Here is a 15,428-nt window from a genome sequence, read left to right on the forward strand (position 1 = left end):
TTTTGTTAAATCTGATTCACTTGTCGTTTGTTCGAACTAAAATCTGCTTCATTTATCGTAGCTGAATTAAAATTAAAATTAAAAACACATTTTTCCCTGTAGTTCATTTCCCTATGGGCCGAACCGCTGGATGTTCCCGTGCAGATGTTGCTCCAGATGTGTCCTGTCCCACTCTTTATTATTAAAATGTTGCCGACTCGTTCTGTCACTTTGACATTTTCTGCTCTTCTACATTTTGGTTTTACAGCCTCTTGTCATTTCACTGAGTGCGACGCCGGTTGAATTGAATGTCACGACCGTTGAGTCACCTGATTAAAACCGACCTGCAAAAACAATATGACACATTGTTACTGTAATGAGGCATGAGGCGTTCACTGTCAGGGGGGCGCAGTAGGAAACTGCAGCTCGTTCAAATCCTATGTTGTAATGGACTTTTTATCTCATAAGTTCATTTTTTTAAATCATAATTTTCACTTTTACTTCACAATTACAACTCTATTCTTCATAATTTTGACATCTCAACTCACAATTCTCACTTTCAACAACATCATATGTCATTATCACATCATATTCTAATATAATTTGACTTCTCATGACCAAGGCTAAAGTTTAATCTTAATAGTTTTTTTCTCTTCTGACTGAGTCACCTGATTAAAAACAACATTAATAAGTCGTGAGGCGTTCACTGTCAGGGGGGCGCAATAGGAAACCCCAGCTCGTTCAAATCACATGAAACGTCATCTTTTAGTGCATTTTTTTAACAGATGTGGATTTAATTGAAGAAAGTTGCTGCCAGTAAAAGAAAAAAAAGACACAGGTTTATGTATTTTGTTCTTTTTCCTCATAATTTTGACATCTCATCTCATAATTATCACTTTCAACATCATAATTTTCACTTTTTATGCCATTATCAAATAATATTCTAATATATTTTGACTTCTCATGCCTAGGGCTAAAGTCTAATCTTAATAGATTTGTCTCTTTTCTGACTGTGAGTCACCTGATTAAAAAAAACCTGCAAAAAATATGATAGCCTACACTGTTAATAAGTCGTGAGGCGTTCACTGTCAGGGGGGCGCAATAGGAAACTTAAACGTCTTCAAATCACATGAAACATCATCTTTTTGTGCATTTTTCTGCCAGTAAAAGAAAAAAAAAACAGACCCAGCATTATGTATTTTATGTTGTAATTAACTTTTTTTCTCATAACTTCATCATTCATCATTCATTTTTACCATAGTTTTCACTTTATTTCACAATTACAACCTTTTTCCTCATAATGATCATATTCAACATCATGATTTTCACTTTTTATGTCATTATCACATCATATTCTAATATATTTTGACTTCTCATGCCTAGGGCTAAAGTCTAATCTTAATAGATTTTTCTCTTTTCTGACTGTGAGTCACCTGATTAAAAACAACCTGCAAAAAATATTATACACTATTAATAAGGCATGAGGCGTTCACTGTCAGGGGGGCGCAATAGGAAACTCCAGTTCGTTCAAATCACATGAAACGTCATCTTTTTGTGCATTTTTCTGCCAGTAAAAGAAAAAAAATACGCATCATTATGTATTTTATGTTGTAATTAACTTTTTATCACATAACTTCATTTTTTTAAATCATAATTTTCACTTTATTTCACAATTACAACCATTTTCCTCATAATTTTGACTTCACACGTCATTATCACATCATAGTCTAATATATTTTGACTTCTCATGGCCAAGGCTAAAGTTTAATCTTCATAGTTGTTTCTCTTTTCTGACTTCGAGTCACCTGATTAAAAACAACCTGCAAAAAATATGATACACTATTAATGAGGCATGAGGCGTTCACTGTCAGGGGGTCGCAATGGGAAACTCCAGCCTGTTCAAATCACATGAATCTTTTTGTGCATTTTTTAAAAGAACTTCATCATTTTTTACCATAATTTTCACTTTATTTCACAATTACAACCCTTTTCCTCATAATTTTAACATCTCATCTCATAATTATCACTTTCAACATCATAATTCTGACTTCATATGTCATTATCACATCATCTTCTAATATATTTTGACTTCTCATGTCTAAGGCTAAAGTTTAATCTTCATAATTTTTTCTCTTTTCTGACTGTGAGTCACACTATTAATAAGTCGTGAGGCGTTCACTGTCAGGGGGGCGCAATAGGAATCTCCAGCTCGTTCAAATCACATGAAACATCATCTTTTTGTGCAATTATTTATTTAACTGATGTGAATTTAATGGAAGAAAACTGCTGCCAGTAAAAGAACTTCATAATTTTATACGATAATTTTCACTTTATTTCACAATTACAACCTTTTTCCTCATAATTGTAACACAATTCATCTCATAATTATCACTTTTAACATCATAATTTTCACTTTTTCTGTCATTATCACATTATTACTCTACTATAATTTCACTTCTCATGGCCAAGGCTTAAATTTGAATCATATTTTTTTCTCTTTTTTGGCAGAAATGAGCTTCAATACAATTTCCAAAAAATATTCAGGCATCAAGATGAAGATGTTGCTCGTTAGCTCGTTGTTATTGTCCATTATCTGTGACACAAACAAACTGCGGAGCCTCTGATCCGACGCCTTTAGAGTCAAACATCCTGAGTCTTTGTCCTGCTGCACTAATGAGCTGCAACACACACACACACACACACACACACACACCTGGTCCATTCACCTCCCTGTCATCAAAGACACAAGATTAAAGACACAAACACAAAGAGACTCTGTTGTTCAGTCTCAGGTCACAAACACCGAGGAAACTAATGAACTCTTAACGAGCAACGACGAGTTAACGAGTTCACATCCAACAGGAACAAATCACCACATTCCACCTGTTTCTAAATAGGGGAGAGTGGGGTAAGATGAGCCAGTGGGTAAGTTGACCCACCCCTTGTTTCTAGGAAACTATAGGAAAAAATGAGCATGTGACCAAGTATTAGGGAGGCAGGCATCATTTCATGGAGTCTATGGAGGTTAGAACCATGTGAGTAAAGTGGTTTAACATTTATGACCAAAAAATCATTTTTCACTCTCGAGAGTGAATTTTGTCGATCATAAGTTTCATGAGAATTGTGTTTAGACCAAAAGAGATGATTGCAAATTTGTTTTATACATGGGTTGTGGTATCTATGAGCTACAACATGAGGTAGTAAACCTAGCATGAAACTGCACCATTTTAGCTGTGAGAGCAATAAACCCAAGCTAAGGTAGCTGTGGGGTAAGTTGATCCATTTGGCCAGGGGTAAGTTGAGCCACCTATCCTATACACTTAATGAATATATTTTGGCTGTAAATGTCCAAATGATAAAATCAAGATTCTGTATGTTTGTGATTACAGTAAGTATGTTCCTATAAACAGGAAAAGTTGTTTATAGTGAGGTCAAACTTTACTTTCAAAGAAAAATCTCTGGGATTCTTCCCAAGATGCGACGTAATTGCAAAACTCCCCAAATCTCAGTGAGTTGGTGGCTCAGCAGGAAGTCCCTGCAGTTTGTGTTCACCTGTAACCTGGACAGATGAAATATTAAGTAAAGGGGGAGGTAGGAGATGGATGGAAGGAAAGAAGGGGGGGTGGATCAATTTACTCCACTCCTATGGTCACAAGACCACTTTTTTTGAACATGCTATATTTTAAAAACAGTTACACTCATTCTGTTAATTTGTAGGGATGCAAAACATCCTGAAATATATGCAGATGTGTTAGTTAGCAACAAAACTATAATTGTCTTGATGTAGTGATCCTGAATACAAAAAGTGGCTCAACTTACCCCACTCTCCCCTAATTAAACTTTGTTTTTTCTCTTCACTGGATTTAATCAATTAATGATGAGAAGGTGAAATGAAATGAGACGAATCTGTGTCGTCTTTATTCCAGGTGACTGAACTCAGCTCCACCTGTCTCGCAGCAGCTTGATGCTTTTATTGTGAAAAGCCCAGTTGTTGTGCAGCAGGTTTCATTAAGACTCAGAGTGAAGCTTCATTTCCTGTTGTTGTTTCCCGCGTCGCTCAGAGTTAATCACTGGTTTGACTCGTCAAAACAACATCATTAATAAACCTGGTGGTTTCTCTCCTCTGGAACAAACTGCAGGTGGATTATTGATGCTGCGGCGCCACCTGCTGCTCATTCACTGCGTCCACATCCACTTATTATAAAACTTACCAACACAATAAACTCTTCTTGTTCCTCTTTTAATTGTTTTTAATGAAACTTTCTGTACAGTTCAGTTCTCCAATCATCCTATTGGACAGTTTAGAGCCACAACTAATTATTATGGTTTATTATTAATCAGTCATATTTTACTTCCATAATCAATAATAACAATTAGAAGTAACTCAACACGTTTTTTCCGAATACGTTACATAATAAATCTTCTTCTCCCAGCCCTTAGTCCACATGAGGGGGAGTAGATAATGACTGAAATATCAATTTTGAGTGAACTATCCTTTTAACTTAACTTAAAGTAACTCAACACGTTTTTTCAAATGTTACATAATAAATAGATATAAAGACAATTTTAAGTGTTTATTAATGTTTAATATTTGTTAACAGTTGCATGAAGACCTGATATATCACAGTTGTATATTCATTTGTTAACAAATACATAATAAAAACTTAGAAACCTTTATTATTATATTAGAATCAGGGCCGTTGCTAGGAATTCTGGGCCCCCTGAAAGAATACTAAAGTAGGCCCCTGACTTTTGCACTTTTTTTCTTAGACTACGTACGTATTATCATTTTTTATTTAGCCTACTTTATTTTGATGCTAATGCAGCATTACTATGAGTATTAGTCAGGGTCTTATACAGAATAAATCAGTCATACAAAGATTAGACTACTGGGGTGTTTTGTGGGCCCTACTGGGTGTTGGGCCCCTAGAATTATCATCACCTTTCTCCCCTATACAACGGCCCTGCTTATAATGTCTTATAAACATTATTAATGTAACTTATGTCCAGTTTAAGTGTAATTATTCTTTTATAAACTGCCCAGCTGATACAATCTTAGAAAACTGAGTCGACAAAAAACAAAAACTCTTGTGAATATTTCAAAATGACTCATTGATTGATCAATTAACAGCTTATTCTGGTACAAGTTATCTTTTATTTTCACACAGGAAGTACAAAGTTCCCTCCCTCCACTTAAAACAGCGGGTTTCCCTTCTTCCTGTTTTCACCTGCAGGATTTATGACATCACAACTAGTTTGTAGCCAATCAGAGCCCAGGATGAAACTTATAGTAAATTACATAGTAAATTTACAAATTCTTATTCAAAGTTGTTACATAAATCAAATTAAACAGAGACGTTTCAGTAAATAAAAACTTCTTCTCGGCTCCAGATGAACGAGACAAACTCAAACAGGAAGTGGCTGTTCCAGCTGCCGGTCGTCTCCACGGTGACGCGGCTGCAGGTGTCTCTCACCTCACCTGAGACAACGAGTCCACGGATCAGAGATAAGAGTCCTGGATGAATCGTCTGTGGAGCTTCACTGGGAAACGGGAGGTCCGAACATCTCCATGGTTTCCATGACGAGGGACAGATGATCCAGGAACGAGTTCACGGACACTCGGAGGATTCGAGCTTCGTCTGCGCTCCACTTCCTGAGACAGAGACAGAGATTAGAGGAGACATGGACAATAAAGTCAACTTAACTTTACTTTTCTTAAAGGGATAGTAGCATTTTTTAAAGTGGAGTTGTATGATCTCCAAATAGCCCCTAAGTACTTTAATTGCAGTAGAAGACTCTCTGCACTCCTCCCGTTAGCAACGCCAGCCCATAATAGCCCTGCCCAGAGATTTACAACATACAGTGTTGTGAACAGACCCAAAGAAACGGCCTATTTTCACGGCTTAAAAGAGGTTTTACCTGAAAAAAAATACACAGTTCCATTGTTCGCTATAATATAATTTTTTCCAGCCGCTCAAAGTGCAGGAAAAACACAGTTTTTATTTGGACCTAACCAACTGCTGATCGGCGGGCGCTAACCCTGGGCGGAGGGATACGTGAGTTGGTTAGGTCCAAATAAAAACTGCGTTTTTCCTGCACTTTGAAGGGCTGGAAAAAATTATATTATAGTGAACAATGGAACTGTGTATTTCTTTTCAGGTAAAACCTCTTTTAGGCCGTGAAAATAGGCCGTTTCTTTGGGTCTTTCTTCTTTTTCTTTGAGTCTTCTACTGCAATTAAAGTACTTAGGGGCTATTTGTAGATCATACAACCCCACTTTAAAAAAAATGATACTATCCCCTTAAAGTAACTCAACACGTTTTTTCAAATGTTACATAATAAATAGATATAAAGACAATTCTTAGTGTTTATTCATGTTTAATATTTGTTAACAGACCTGATATATCACAATTTTGTTTTCATTTGTTAACAAATACATGAATAAACACGTAAAGACCTTTATTATTATATTTTACTGTCTTATAAACATTATTAATGTAACTTATGTCCAGTTAAAGTGTTATTATTATTTTATAAACTGTCCATCTGATAAAATATTAGAAAACTGAGTCGACAAAAAAACAAAAACTCATGCAGGGACAGAGTCTCTGTGTCTGTGTGTGTCTTTGTGTGTCTCTTACACCGACAGCGTGCAGCCCGACAGCGTCAGCTCTTTACTGATGCCGCCTTTCCTCGGCTCCCGGTCCGGGGACAGAGAGCGCAGAGCGATGTCCGCCTCCCGGGACGACGGGAACGGGACGTCCAGAGAGCTGCAGGACCGGGTCAAGGACGACAAAAAACATCTTTCTTTTTTCTTTTTTTTAAGTATTAATGTGTGTGGTTTATTTATTTCTCTTTTTTTAATTTCATCTGGTATATTTTTTGTTCTTTTTAATGTCTTGTGTGTGTAAAGGTGATTGTTGAGACCTGTCAAAGACTCATTTGACAGATTCAGCTTTATTCCTCTAGGGCAGTGGTTCTCAAACTTTTTCACATCAAGGACCCCTAAACTGACACAAATTAGACCACGGGCCGCCCCATTGGACAACATTTTGAATCAAACACCAGAAATACACAAATATTTGTTCTTAGACTGAATATTGTTACTTTTTTTAGTCACTGTAGGTTCAAATTACAGCCAGTGGCATGAAGTTTTGGAAAAAAATGTCAAGAAATTTCCCTTTAAGCCTTTCAAGGACCCCTAGGGGTCCACGGACCCTACTTTGAGAACCACTGCTCTAGGGGACTTCAAATTACAGTCTGTGGAGGTCTGCACATCTACTAAACTAGCTTTATTCTTTTTCACATTTTTGTAGTTTGCATTTATCATCTTAATGTTTGTGTTTAGTCTCTTGTTGTACGTTCAGTTAGTCTGTAACTTTGTGTTTGCTGCTGCCTACCTGGTAGCTACAGATCTCTCTTGTAAATGAGATTTTACCTGTATAAATAAAGGTTAATAAATAAAAATGAAAAATAATTTCTGTTACCCTTTGGTTTCAGACAAATAAAGTTTATATTCTATTCTTGCAGTTGTTTTCTGGATCAATCTTTGATCTGAAATTCTGAAAATCAAGAAAACTTTCCCAAAATCTGCAGTAAAGTTTCCTGATTTGCTCTTTTGAAACTCAAAGATCTTCAGTTCAAAACAAGAGAAATGTTCATATCTGAGATTTTATCATTTATTTTATAGAAAATAACTAAAGACAGGCTTTTATTTCAATGACTAATCAATTATTTGACCAATTTCCATAACCATTTCTATGTGATAAATAACAGTTTTCCAGCCTGCTGTTTGATGTGAACATTAATTAAAGCTCACAGTCTCTTACTGCAGGATTTTATTCATCCTAAAGCTGCCACGTGATTGGCTAATTACTTGTATAAATAATCAGATGTTTCTAATAAAGTTCTCTCTATCCATTCACTCCTGTTTATTTCTGCAGAACTTCACTGATAATTCACATGTTTTTACATTTTCTCCACTATCACAGTGATTAAGAGACAGTTTCTGACTATTTCTGATAAAAACAGAAACAGGAAGTGTTCACAGCTCCATCTGCTCTCTTCATGTTCCTGAACATAAACAAACAGGTTAAAAACACACGTGAGTTTATCTGCAGCTCGAGAGAAACCGCAGGAAACTTCAGCTCCTGTTGAACCGTTTCAGTCTCTGTCGGTGTTTTATGAATTAAAGTCGAAACAGAAAATATAAATGTAACTTTCTGACATAAATAAAGCTCAAACATTAAAACCCGCCGCTCGTTTTAAAGGATACAACTCCAGTTTTCCTGTTTGGTGGTTTGTTTCTCCGCCTGTCGCCGCCATGATGCTTGTTTTCCTTGACGGGACCGAACCGGAAGTCGACGACGTTCTTCTTCCTGTGCGTGATGACGCACTTCCGCCACCTAGTGGCGGAGCGCGGTAATACACGGTAATACAACAGGGGAAATACAGCTAGAAATGTAAAATAAATCTTCTTTACTTCAATGTTGTTTTTATATATATATATATATATATATATATATATATATATATATATATATATATATATATATATATATATATATATATATATATATATATATATATATATATAGATTATTTTTAAATATAAATATACATGGTAAGCATAAACTCTTTGTATACTCTTTATATATATATATATATATATATATATATATATTTTCCCCCTGGCACAACAGTATTGTTCTGTACATAAATGTTAATAAAGTTAAAAAAATAAAAAACAAATCCCTAATCAAAAAAAAAAAGAAAAGAAATGTAAAATAAGTTTTTTTCCCCACAAACTTTATTGTAAATTTCAAATACTTATATAGATAGAGAATGTGAAGCTGACGTCACGCCGCTTTGCGTTGGGGAACGACGGCGCCATCTTTGGAGGAACGCAAACGTAAACAGAGTGTGGGGACTGGATTCAAGACCCAGATTTACTCCCTCCACTGACTTATCCAGACATCGTGAACTATCTCGTTTTTGGTATTAGTGCATAAACTACTGTGGCATTTTTTTACGCAGCAGTAACTGTCCCACCATGATTACTTTTAAGCGACTTTGGGGAACTTTTTTTAGGGAGACGAGCAAGTGTTTACATCCGCGATCCTCCAAAGATGGCGCCCAACGTCCCACGGCGTGACGTAACTTCACATTCTCTATAGGCTCTCAATAGGAACATATATTGCATTCTTTTTTCTTTTTCTTTTTTCACAAGGCTTCAATTTTTATAAACAAAACCTGCAAGGCTTTATATAGCCTAACAGAAAATAAATAGCTACATAAGAAAATAAAAAAATAAAAAATGTAAACACAAATCAGGCACTTTATTTCACTGAGACTCTTTATAGTTCAACATATTGCATTCATTGCATTGCAGTTCAATTTTTACATGTTCGTTCATTAATAATATTAATAATTATTAACTGAAGTGTTTGTTTAACTAAGTCTTAAACCACACTACTGTAAGAGTGGATACGGTATTTGCTGAAAATTATAACTATGTTCATCAGATCTGACATTTTTGAGGAGAAATGTAAACTAAGATCAAATCAGAGCAGGGCAGTGATGTAGACAGAGGTGGGGAAGAATTTAGATTATTTATTTTATTAAAATGAACAATGTCACAATGTAAAAACATTATTTTAGGAGTAAAAGTCATGATTTCTAATTCTTATCAGTAGGTAAATATATAATTATGAAGCACCAAAAGTAAAATGAAAAGGGTTCTCATTCACCCATAGTCTGATGTAATGTTATCTTTTGCACAGAATAATAGGCCTATAATTTGAAACAGTTATTGAAATATTCCCTAATAATTGGACCCATATTGTTTATTTTCAGTCTTTCCACTCTCTTTACAAAAACAAGTTTAATTTCAGACCTGTCTGGGCTTCTCGTTGCTTTTCTGTTGCATCATCTGAATTCTGCATCTCATTAAAAACACATAACGTAAATCACATTGTTTTTCAGATGATAGCCTATTTTTTGCAGCTCTTTTAGACTTTCAGAATAAAAGAATGGAGTGACTTTTATTTTGTAGTAGCTAGTAGTGCTGTCAAACTCAGCTGTGCCTCCATCCTCTCAGGCTCAGTCTCACTCTCACACACTCTCTGTCTCTGTTTCATTCATCGCTGTTGTAGCTCTTCTCTTTATCAGGACGATGACATCGACTCTAAGTGTCTGTTAATGAATTTCTTCTAATTATTGATCACTTTATTAATCTCTGCGCTCTCCGATCTGATCGATCCACATCAGCCCAGAGCGTTAGGGGGCTGCTCTGCTTCTCCAGCTGGTCCAGCAGCGGATTGACGGTCGGTCCGGTCCCTCGCACTGAACAAGTGAGTAGCTACATGATCGATCTGTGATTATTGATGAAAGAAAAAATCCAACTGATGCTCTCAGTTGGATTTTTTCTTCTTTTTTTAATGGATCTTTAATGGGACAAATTTAGCCCAGAGTTCAGAACAGGACTGAGATGAGATCAGAAAACCTCAAACACAAGAGCTGCATTGATCACCATGAACAATCTGGAAAATCGACTTATTTATCATTGAAAAGTGAAATCAGTCCGTGTAGAGGCTGACTGTTACATCATTAGATGTTTATGACTCGTGCATTAATGTGTCAGCAGCTTTTTACTGGTGTAATTAGAGCTTTAATTATTGAAAGTAGCCTACAGATTTTCCCTACTGTCTCCATTAACTCAGCTGATTTACACTGATTTTGTAGGTAAAAATAAAATAAAAACTGTCTTCAGTGCAATAAAAATATAATATTTCCCTCTGAGATGTGTTCAGTGGTTCATGAAAAGAAAAAATACACAAGTTTCTCAACAGCACTTGAGTTAATTGGGAATGTAGAGGTAATAAATGTGTGAATAAATTACACTGTGAGTGGGTCACTTAATGACTCCAGAGGAGAACAGGGAAATAATGCCGATGTTGCAGTGAAATTAACTGAAGTATCGTCAGGACTGTTGTTGTTTCTGGGGGAGGAAACATTAGACGACAGAATACAAAGGGCTTAAAGGGATAGTTCACCCAAAATTGAAATTTTTCATTATCTACTCACCCTCGTGTCAACTAAGGGCTGGGAGAAGTTTCAGAGTCCTCCGTGGCTTCTCTGAGTTACAGGGGGTCTCGGCGTATAGCAGTGCATGTCAATATGACGTTTGCAAATGGATACCAACTGTCTTCGTAACAAAAAGACACACCAAATAACATCCAAATACCTCCATGGTGCTCGTATGTAATGTCCGTCTTGTATTGAAGCCCCGAAATGCAAAATTGTCCTGAAAAAAATTAAATAAGTCTATATTTCAAGCTTGTTTGAAGCGGAAGCTCCACTCCCCGGTTCGTCAAATTTGGATGAACTGGGAAGAGGAGCTTCGAGAAGCTTCCGCTACAAACAAGCTTGAAAAATAGACTTATTTGATTTTTTTTCGGAACAATTTCGCATTTCGGGGCTTCAATACAAGACGGACATTACATACGAGCAGCATGGAGGTATTTGGATGTTTTTTGGTGTGTCTTTTTGTTACGAAGACAGTTGGTATCCATTCACAACCGTTATATGGACATGCACTGCTACGCCGAGACCCCCTGTAACTCAGAGAAATTTCAATTTTGGGTGAACTATCCCTTTAACACTGTCACATTCACATTCACAGGTCATTCATCTCCAAGAGGAACTACTTTTTTTCTGCACATGTATATTTCCTGAGTCTTCACCCTCACCCTCCTTCGTCTCGTCTTGTGTTCATTGCAGTGTCCAAAAACGGCGGCACGCTGCGGGACCTGCAGCTGGCCCTGCAGCTGAAGATCGAGGAGCTGCGGCAGAGAGACGCCCTCATCGACGAGCTGGAGCTGGAGCTCGACACCAAGGACGATCTGATCCGACAGCTGCAGATCGAGCTGGACAGACACCGCCGCACCTCGCAGATCACAGTCGGCTCTGCAGACACCGCCAGCACAGGTGTGTCGGCGCAATTATACCTCATCTGCCAAGTTCAAGTGGTAGCAAGAGTGTCAGAGAGGTGGTGGGGGGTGGAGGGGTGTTACAGCTTTTACACCTGCTAACTGGTGTAAAACACAGATCACAGAGTCAGGACACGACTCGTGGCTTTAAGTTGATGCTTTTAGACACTGAGAAAACAAGTGTAGAATAAAGGATCAGTTTGTTATTCAAAGGTAAGATAAGGTAAGGTAAAGTAGGGTAAGGTAGGGTAAGTAAGGTAAGGTAAGTTAAGGTAGAGTAAGGTAGGTAAGGTAAGATAAGGTAAGTAAGGTAAGGTAAGGTAGGTAAGGTGTAAGGTAAGGTAAGGTAAAGTAAGGCAAGGTAGGGTAAGTAAGGTAAGGTAAGTAAGTTAGGGTAAGGTAAGTAAGATATGGTAAGGTAAGGTAGGGTAAGGTAGGTAAAGTAAGGTAAGGTAGGGTAAGGTAAGGTAAAGTAAGATAAGGTAAGGTAGGGTAAGTAAGGTAAGGTAGGGTAAGTAAGGTAAGGTAGGGTAAGATAGGTAAGGTAAGGTACGGTAGGTGAGATAAGGTAAGGTAAGATAAGATAAGGTAGGGTAACGTAAGGTATGGTAGGGTAAGATAAGATAAGGTAATCTTTATTTATCGCCAAGGGGCAAATTGTAGTTCCGCAACAACCACCAATGCACACAGTTGAACGACAATGACAAATAAACAAAGACAAAGGTGACATAGGTGGGTGATCTGTTCCACTTAGAGTCACGGTTCCTCCAGTGAAACAATCAGAAAGCAGCTGGTGTCCATCAAACCTGTCTTTACACTTTAGATTGAAACAAACATCCAATTATCACAATCAAAGCGATTCAGTCCCAGGTTTGATCCACATCAACTCTTAGTCTGTCAGTATATGCACCATTGAAGTAGACTCAACCATGTTGGATTGTCCATCCTGTATCTTGTGGTCCTCGTCTTGAAGAAGGACCCAAAATCCATCCCAATCGTCCATCCATTGTCTTCCTCTTCTCCACGGTCGTTGTGGTGAAGTCAGATCTCTCAGACTTTGTCCCAACCGTCACCTCTCGTCATGAACTTTAGACAATGGACAACAGGAACCAGTAGATGTGGTTCAGGTATCTGGTTGGGACACGTTCTGGGCACCTTTAGTAGGAGTTCTTCCAATCTTGTCCAACTGGTAGAAGACCCAGAACATGCTGAAGACATCTAGTCTGGGATCGCTTCAAGATCCTCAAGGAAGAGCTAGAAGGTGTTGATGTAGAGAGGAACTGCTGGACTACTCTGGATGGGTAGATGAAGAACAAGTAGCATCCTCTTTATATTTGCAAAGCTAGAGAGAACTAAAATGATAAATTGTAGAATTATCTGACGACCAAGCATCGTTACAAACATCTGGATGTGTCTGGTCTGTCTGGTTGTCTGTAGAAGGAGCAGCGGTCCAATCACCAGGGACGCCTGATGAACCCCAGCGGACCAAGAGACAGGCCATCTCCGCCGAGCCCACGGTGCTGGACCCCTCGCAGCTCACCGACGTGACCCTCACCAGCTACTGCAAGTCCAAAGAGTGAGTATATACAGACACTACACACAGACACACACTCACACAGCGGTTGTGATGTTTTTCTGACCCATCGGTGTGTTTGCAGGTCCAGGGAGCTGATCCAGAGAGCTCTGCTGGACAACGACTTCATGAAACACCTGGAACACGGACAGGTAACAGAAAACATCATTTATAACCATTGATCTGTGTTTTTTTTTTATGAACACAACTCATTTTGTTGTGCAGATCCTCACCATCATGGACTGTATGCACCCGACCAGCATCTCCAAAGGCTGCTGCGTGATCCAGGAGGGAGATGACGGCTCCACCGTCTACGTTCTGGAGGGTAAGTCAACCAGCCCTGTGATTGGTCGCTACCTCAACAATTATATATGGTCAAACGAACTGAAAAAGACCAAATCTTCATGCTCGATGATCTGGAACCAAGAAAATCCTCCTCCTCATTATCCTTTGCACTTTCCATTTTAAACGTTTAATAGATGGCAGAACTGCCATTTTTTGGTCTTTAAGTCGTTTTCAATTAATTCAAGCTAACACATAATTAGTCCTTACTGATTAAAAAACAGCCTGCAGCCATGTGATTCTATACGTTTCTCTCATATAGTTTCATGTTACTGAGAAATGAGAGTTGAGATTCTGGTGTGACTGATCTTTTTAATGGCTGAAACGCTATCACAAGCCAACAGGTGAGTCCTCAGACAGACTCCTAATTCACTGTGTCCAATGGAAGCTGCATTCAAAGACTGATTATGTCAGAATTAAGTAACTTAAGGAACTAAACTGTCATTTTTCCAAGTGTTCCTTTAAATGCATCTTTCTTGGCAGCAAAGGATCTAGGTTGGATCATCCATGGGTCAATGTAGCCTATCCCAAGATTCATTGGACTCCGGTAATGAAGACAAATATGGACAGAGAGAGAGACAATTTAGAGAGACATTAAAGTATTGAGCTTAAAGCAGAAGTCAGCGATCCGGTGGTTTTGTCTAACTTCTTGTCAGCAGATGGAGTTACCAGTCCCCGCCCTCGTCCCTACGTCACCACATTCACGCGCATCCCTTGGCTGCACACACAGAGAGGACCGCCCCTTTATGCCGTTCTCTCTCCTCATTGGATACAGGTTGTAGGATACAAGGAACGTTTTCTCTTGGGCTTACAGCAGAGCAGAGTGACTGACAGACCCGTGTTTCAGACCAAACACTCTATAGAAGTGATTGCTGTCGAAAGATATAACTATTTAAGACTTATATTAACACAAAAATATTGCTTACTTCTGCTTTAAAGGGATAGTTACAAGACAGAGTTGTTTTAGAGGCAAATGCAGAGACAGCTTGCCGAAAAACTGGCCCAGATGGCAATGTGCATCAGCGGTTTTGCATGAATTTCCCTCTAAAACAACTCTGTGTGGTAACGTTGTGTTATTATCTCATAGTGTGGTGAATGTGCAGGTCACAACTTGTCCACCAGAGCGTTGTGGAGTTGTTGGATTGTGTATTTGATGAGTTTGATGAGGGGAAACCAAGAAATCCCATGAGCCTCCGTAGCGTAGCTCTGAGCAGCTCACGGCTCTGCTCCGCCGTTCTAAAAATAGCTTGCACCGACAATTAAAGGTAACAAACCTACTGCTATGACTATAGGGATTATGGCAATGGGCCAATTTGCCAAAATGTTGAACTATCCCTTTAAGCTTACACCTGTTAAAATCAGGAGCCTCAAAACTTCACATTTTTATGAATAGCAGTTTGTGAATAGAAGTTTGTGACTCACCAAAAATGACAGAACTGAGCTCAGAGCTGCTGCTGCTGCACTGTCGCCATCTTGGCTCTATCTGACTCCGCCCCCTAATTTCCTGCTGATCCCAAAAAGAGGAGGAGCCTGTGTGGAGCTGG

General features: G+C 38.3%; 2 protein-coding genes across 2 annotated transcripts in view; one reads left to right on the forward strand and one right to left on the reverse strand.

Annotated features, from left to right (window-relative positions):
- Window positions 1-4,884: 4,884 nt before the first annotated feature.
- lage3 (L antigen family member 3) lies at window positions 4,885-8,311 on the reverse strand. Its single transcript, XM_083983160.1, has 3 exons — window positions 8,255-8,311; window positions 6,621-6,749; window positions 4,885-5,632 (listed from the first exon to the last, which is right to left on the reverse strand). The coding sequence occupies exons 1-3, from the start codon at window positions 8,302-8,304 to the stop codon at window positions 5,518-5,520; spliced, it is 294 nt and encodes a 97-aa protein (XP_083839286.1). The 5' UTR covers window positions 8,305-8,311; the 3' UTR covers window positions 4,885-5,517.
- Window positions 8,312-8,366: 55 nt separating this feature from the next.
- Window positions 8,367-15,428, forward strand: part of LOC310994982 (cGMP-dependent protein kinase 1-like) — a gene marked incomplete at both ends in the record, with an annotated part of 30,983 nt that continues 23,921 nt past the window's right edge. Inside the window, 5 exons of the mRNA XM_083983912.1 lie at window positions 8,367-8,410; window positions 11,663-11,967; window positions 13,407-13,545; window positions 13,628-13,694; window positions 13,768-13,867. Coding sequence (XP_083840038.1) covers window positions 8,367-8,410; window positions 11,663-11,967; window positions 13,407-13,545; window positions 13,628-13,694; window positions 13,768-13,867 — 655 coding nt within the window. The remainder of the gene's footprint in view (window positions 8,411-11,662; window positions 11,968-13,406; window positions 13,546-13,627; window positions 13,695-13,767; window positions 13,868-15,428) is intronic.

The sequence above is a fragment of the Trachurus trachurus genome, assembly GCF_905171665.1.
Source record: "Trachurus trachurus genome assembly, chromosome: 12".
Lineage (NCBI taxonomy): Eukaryota > Metazoa > Chordata > Actinopteri > Carangiformes > Carangidae > Trachurus > Trachurus trachurus.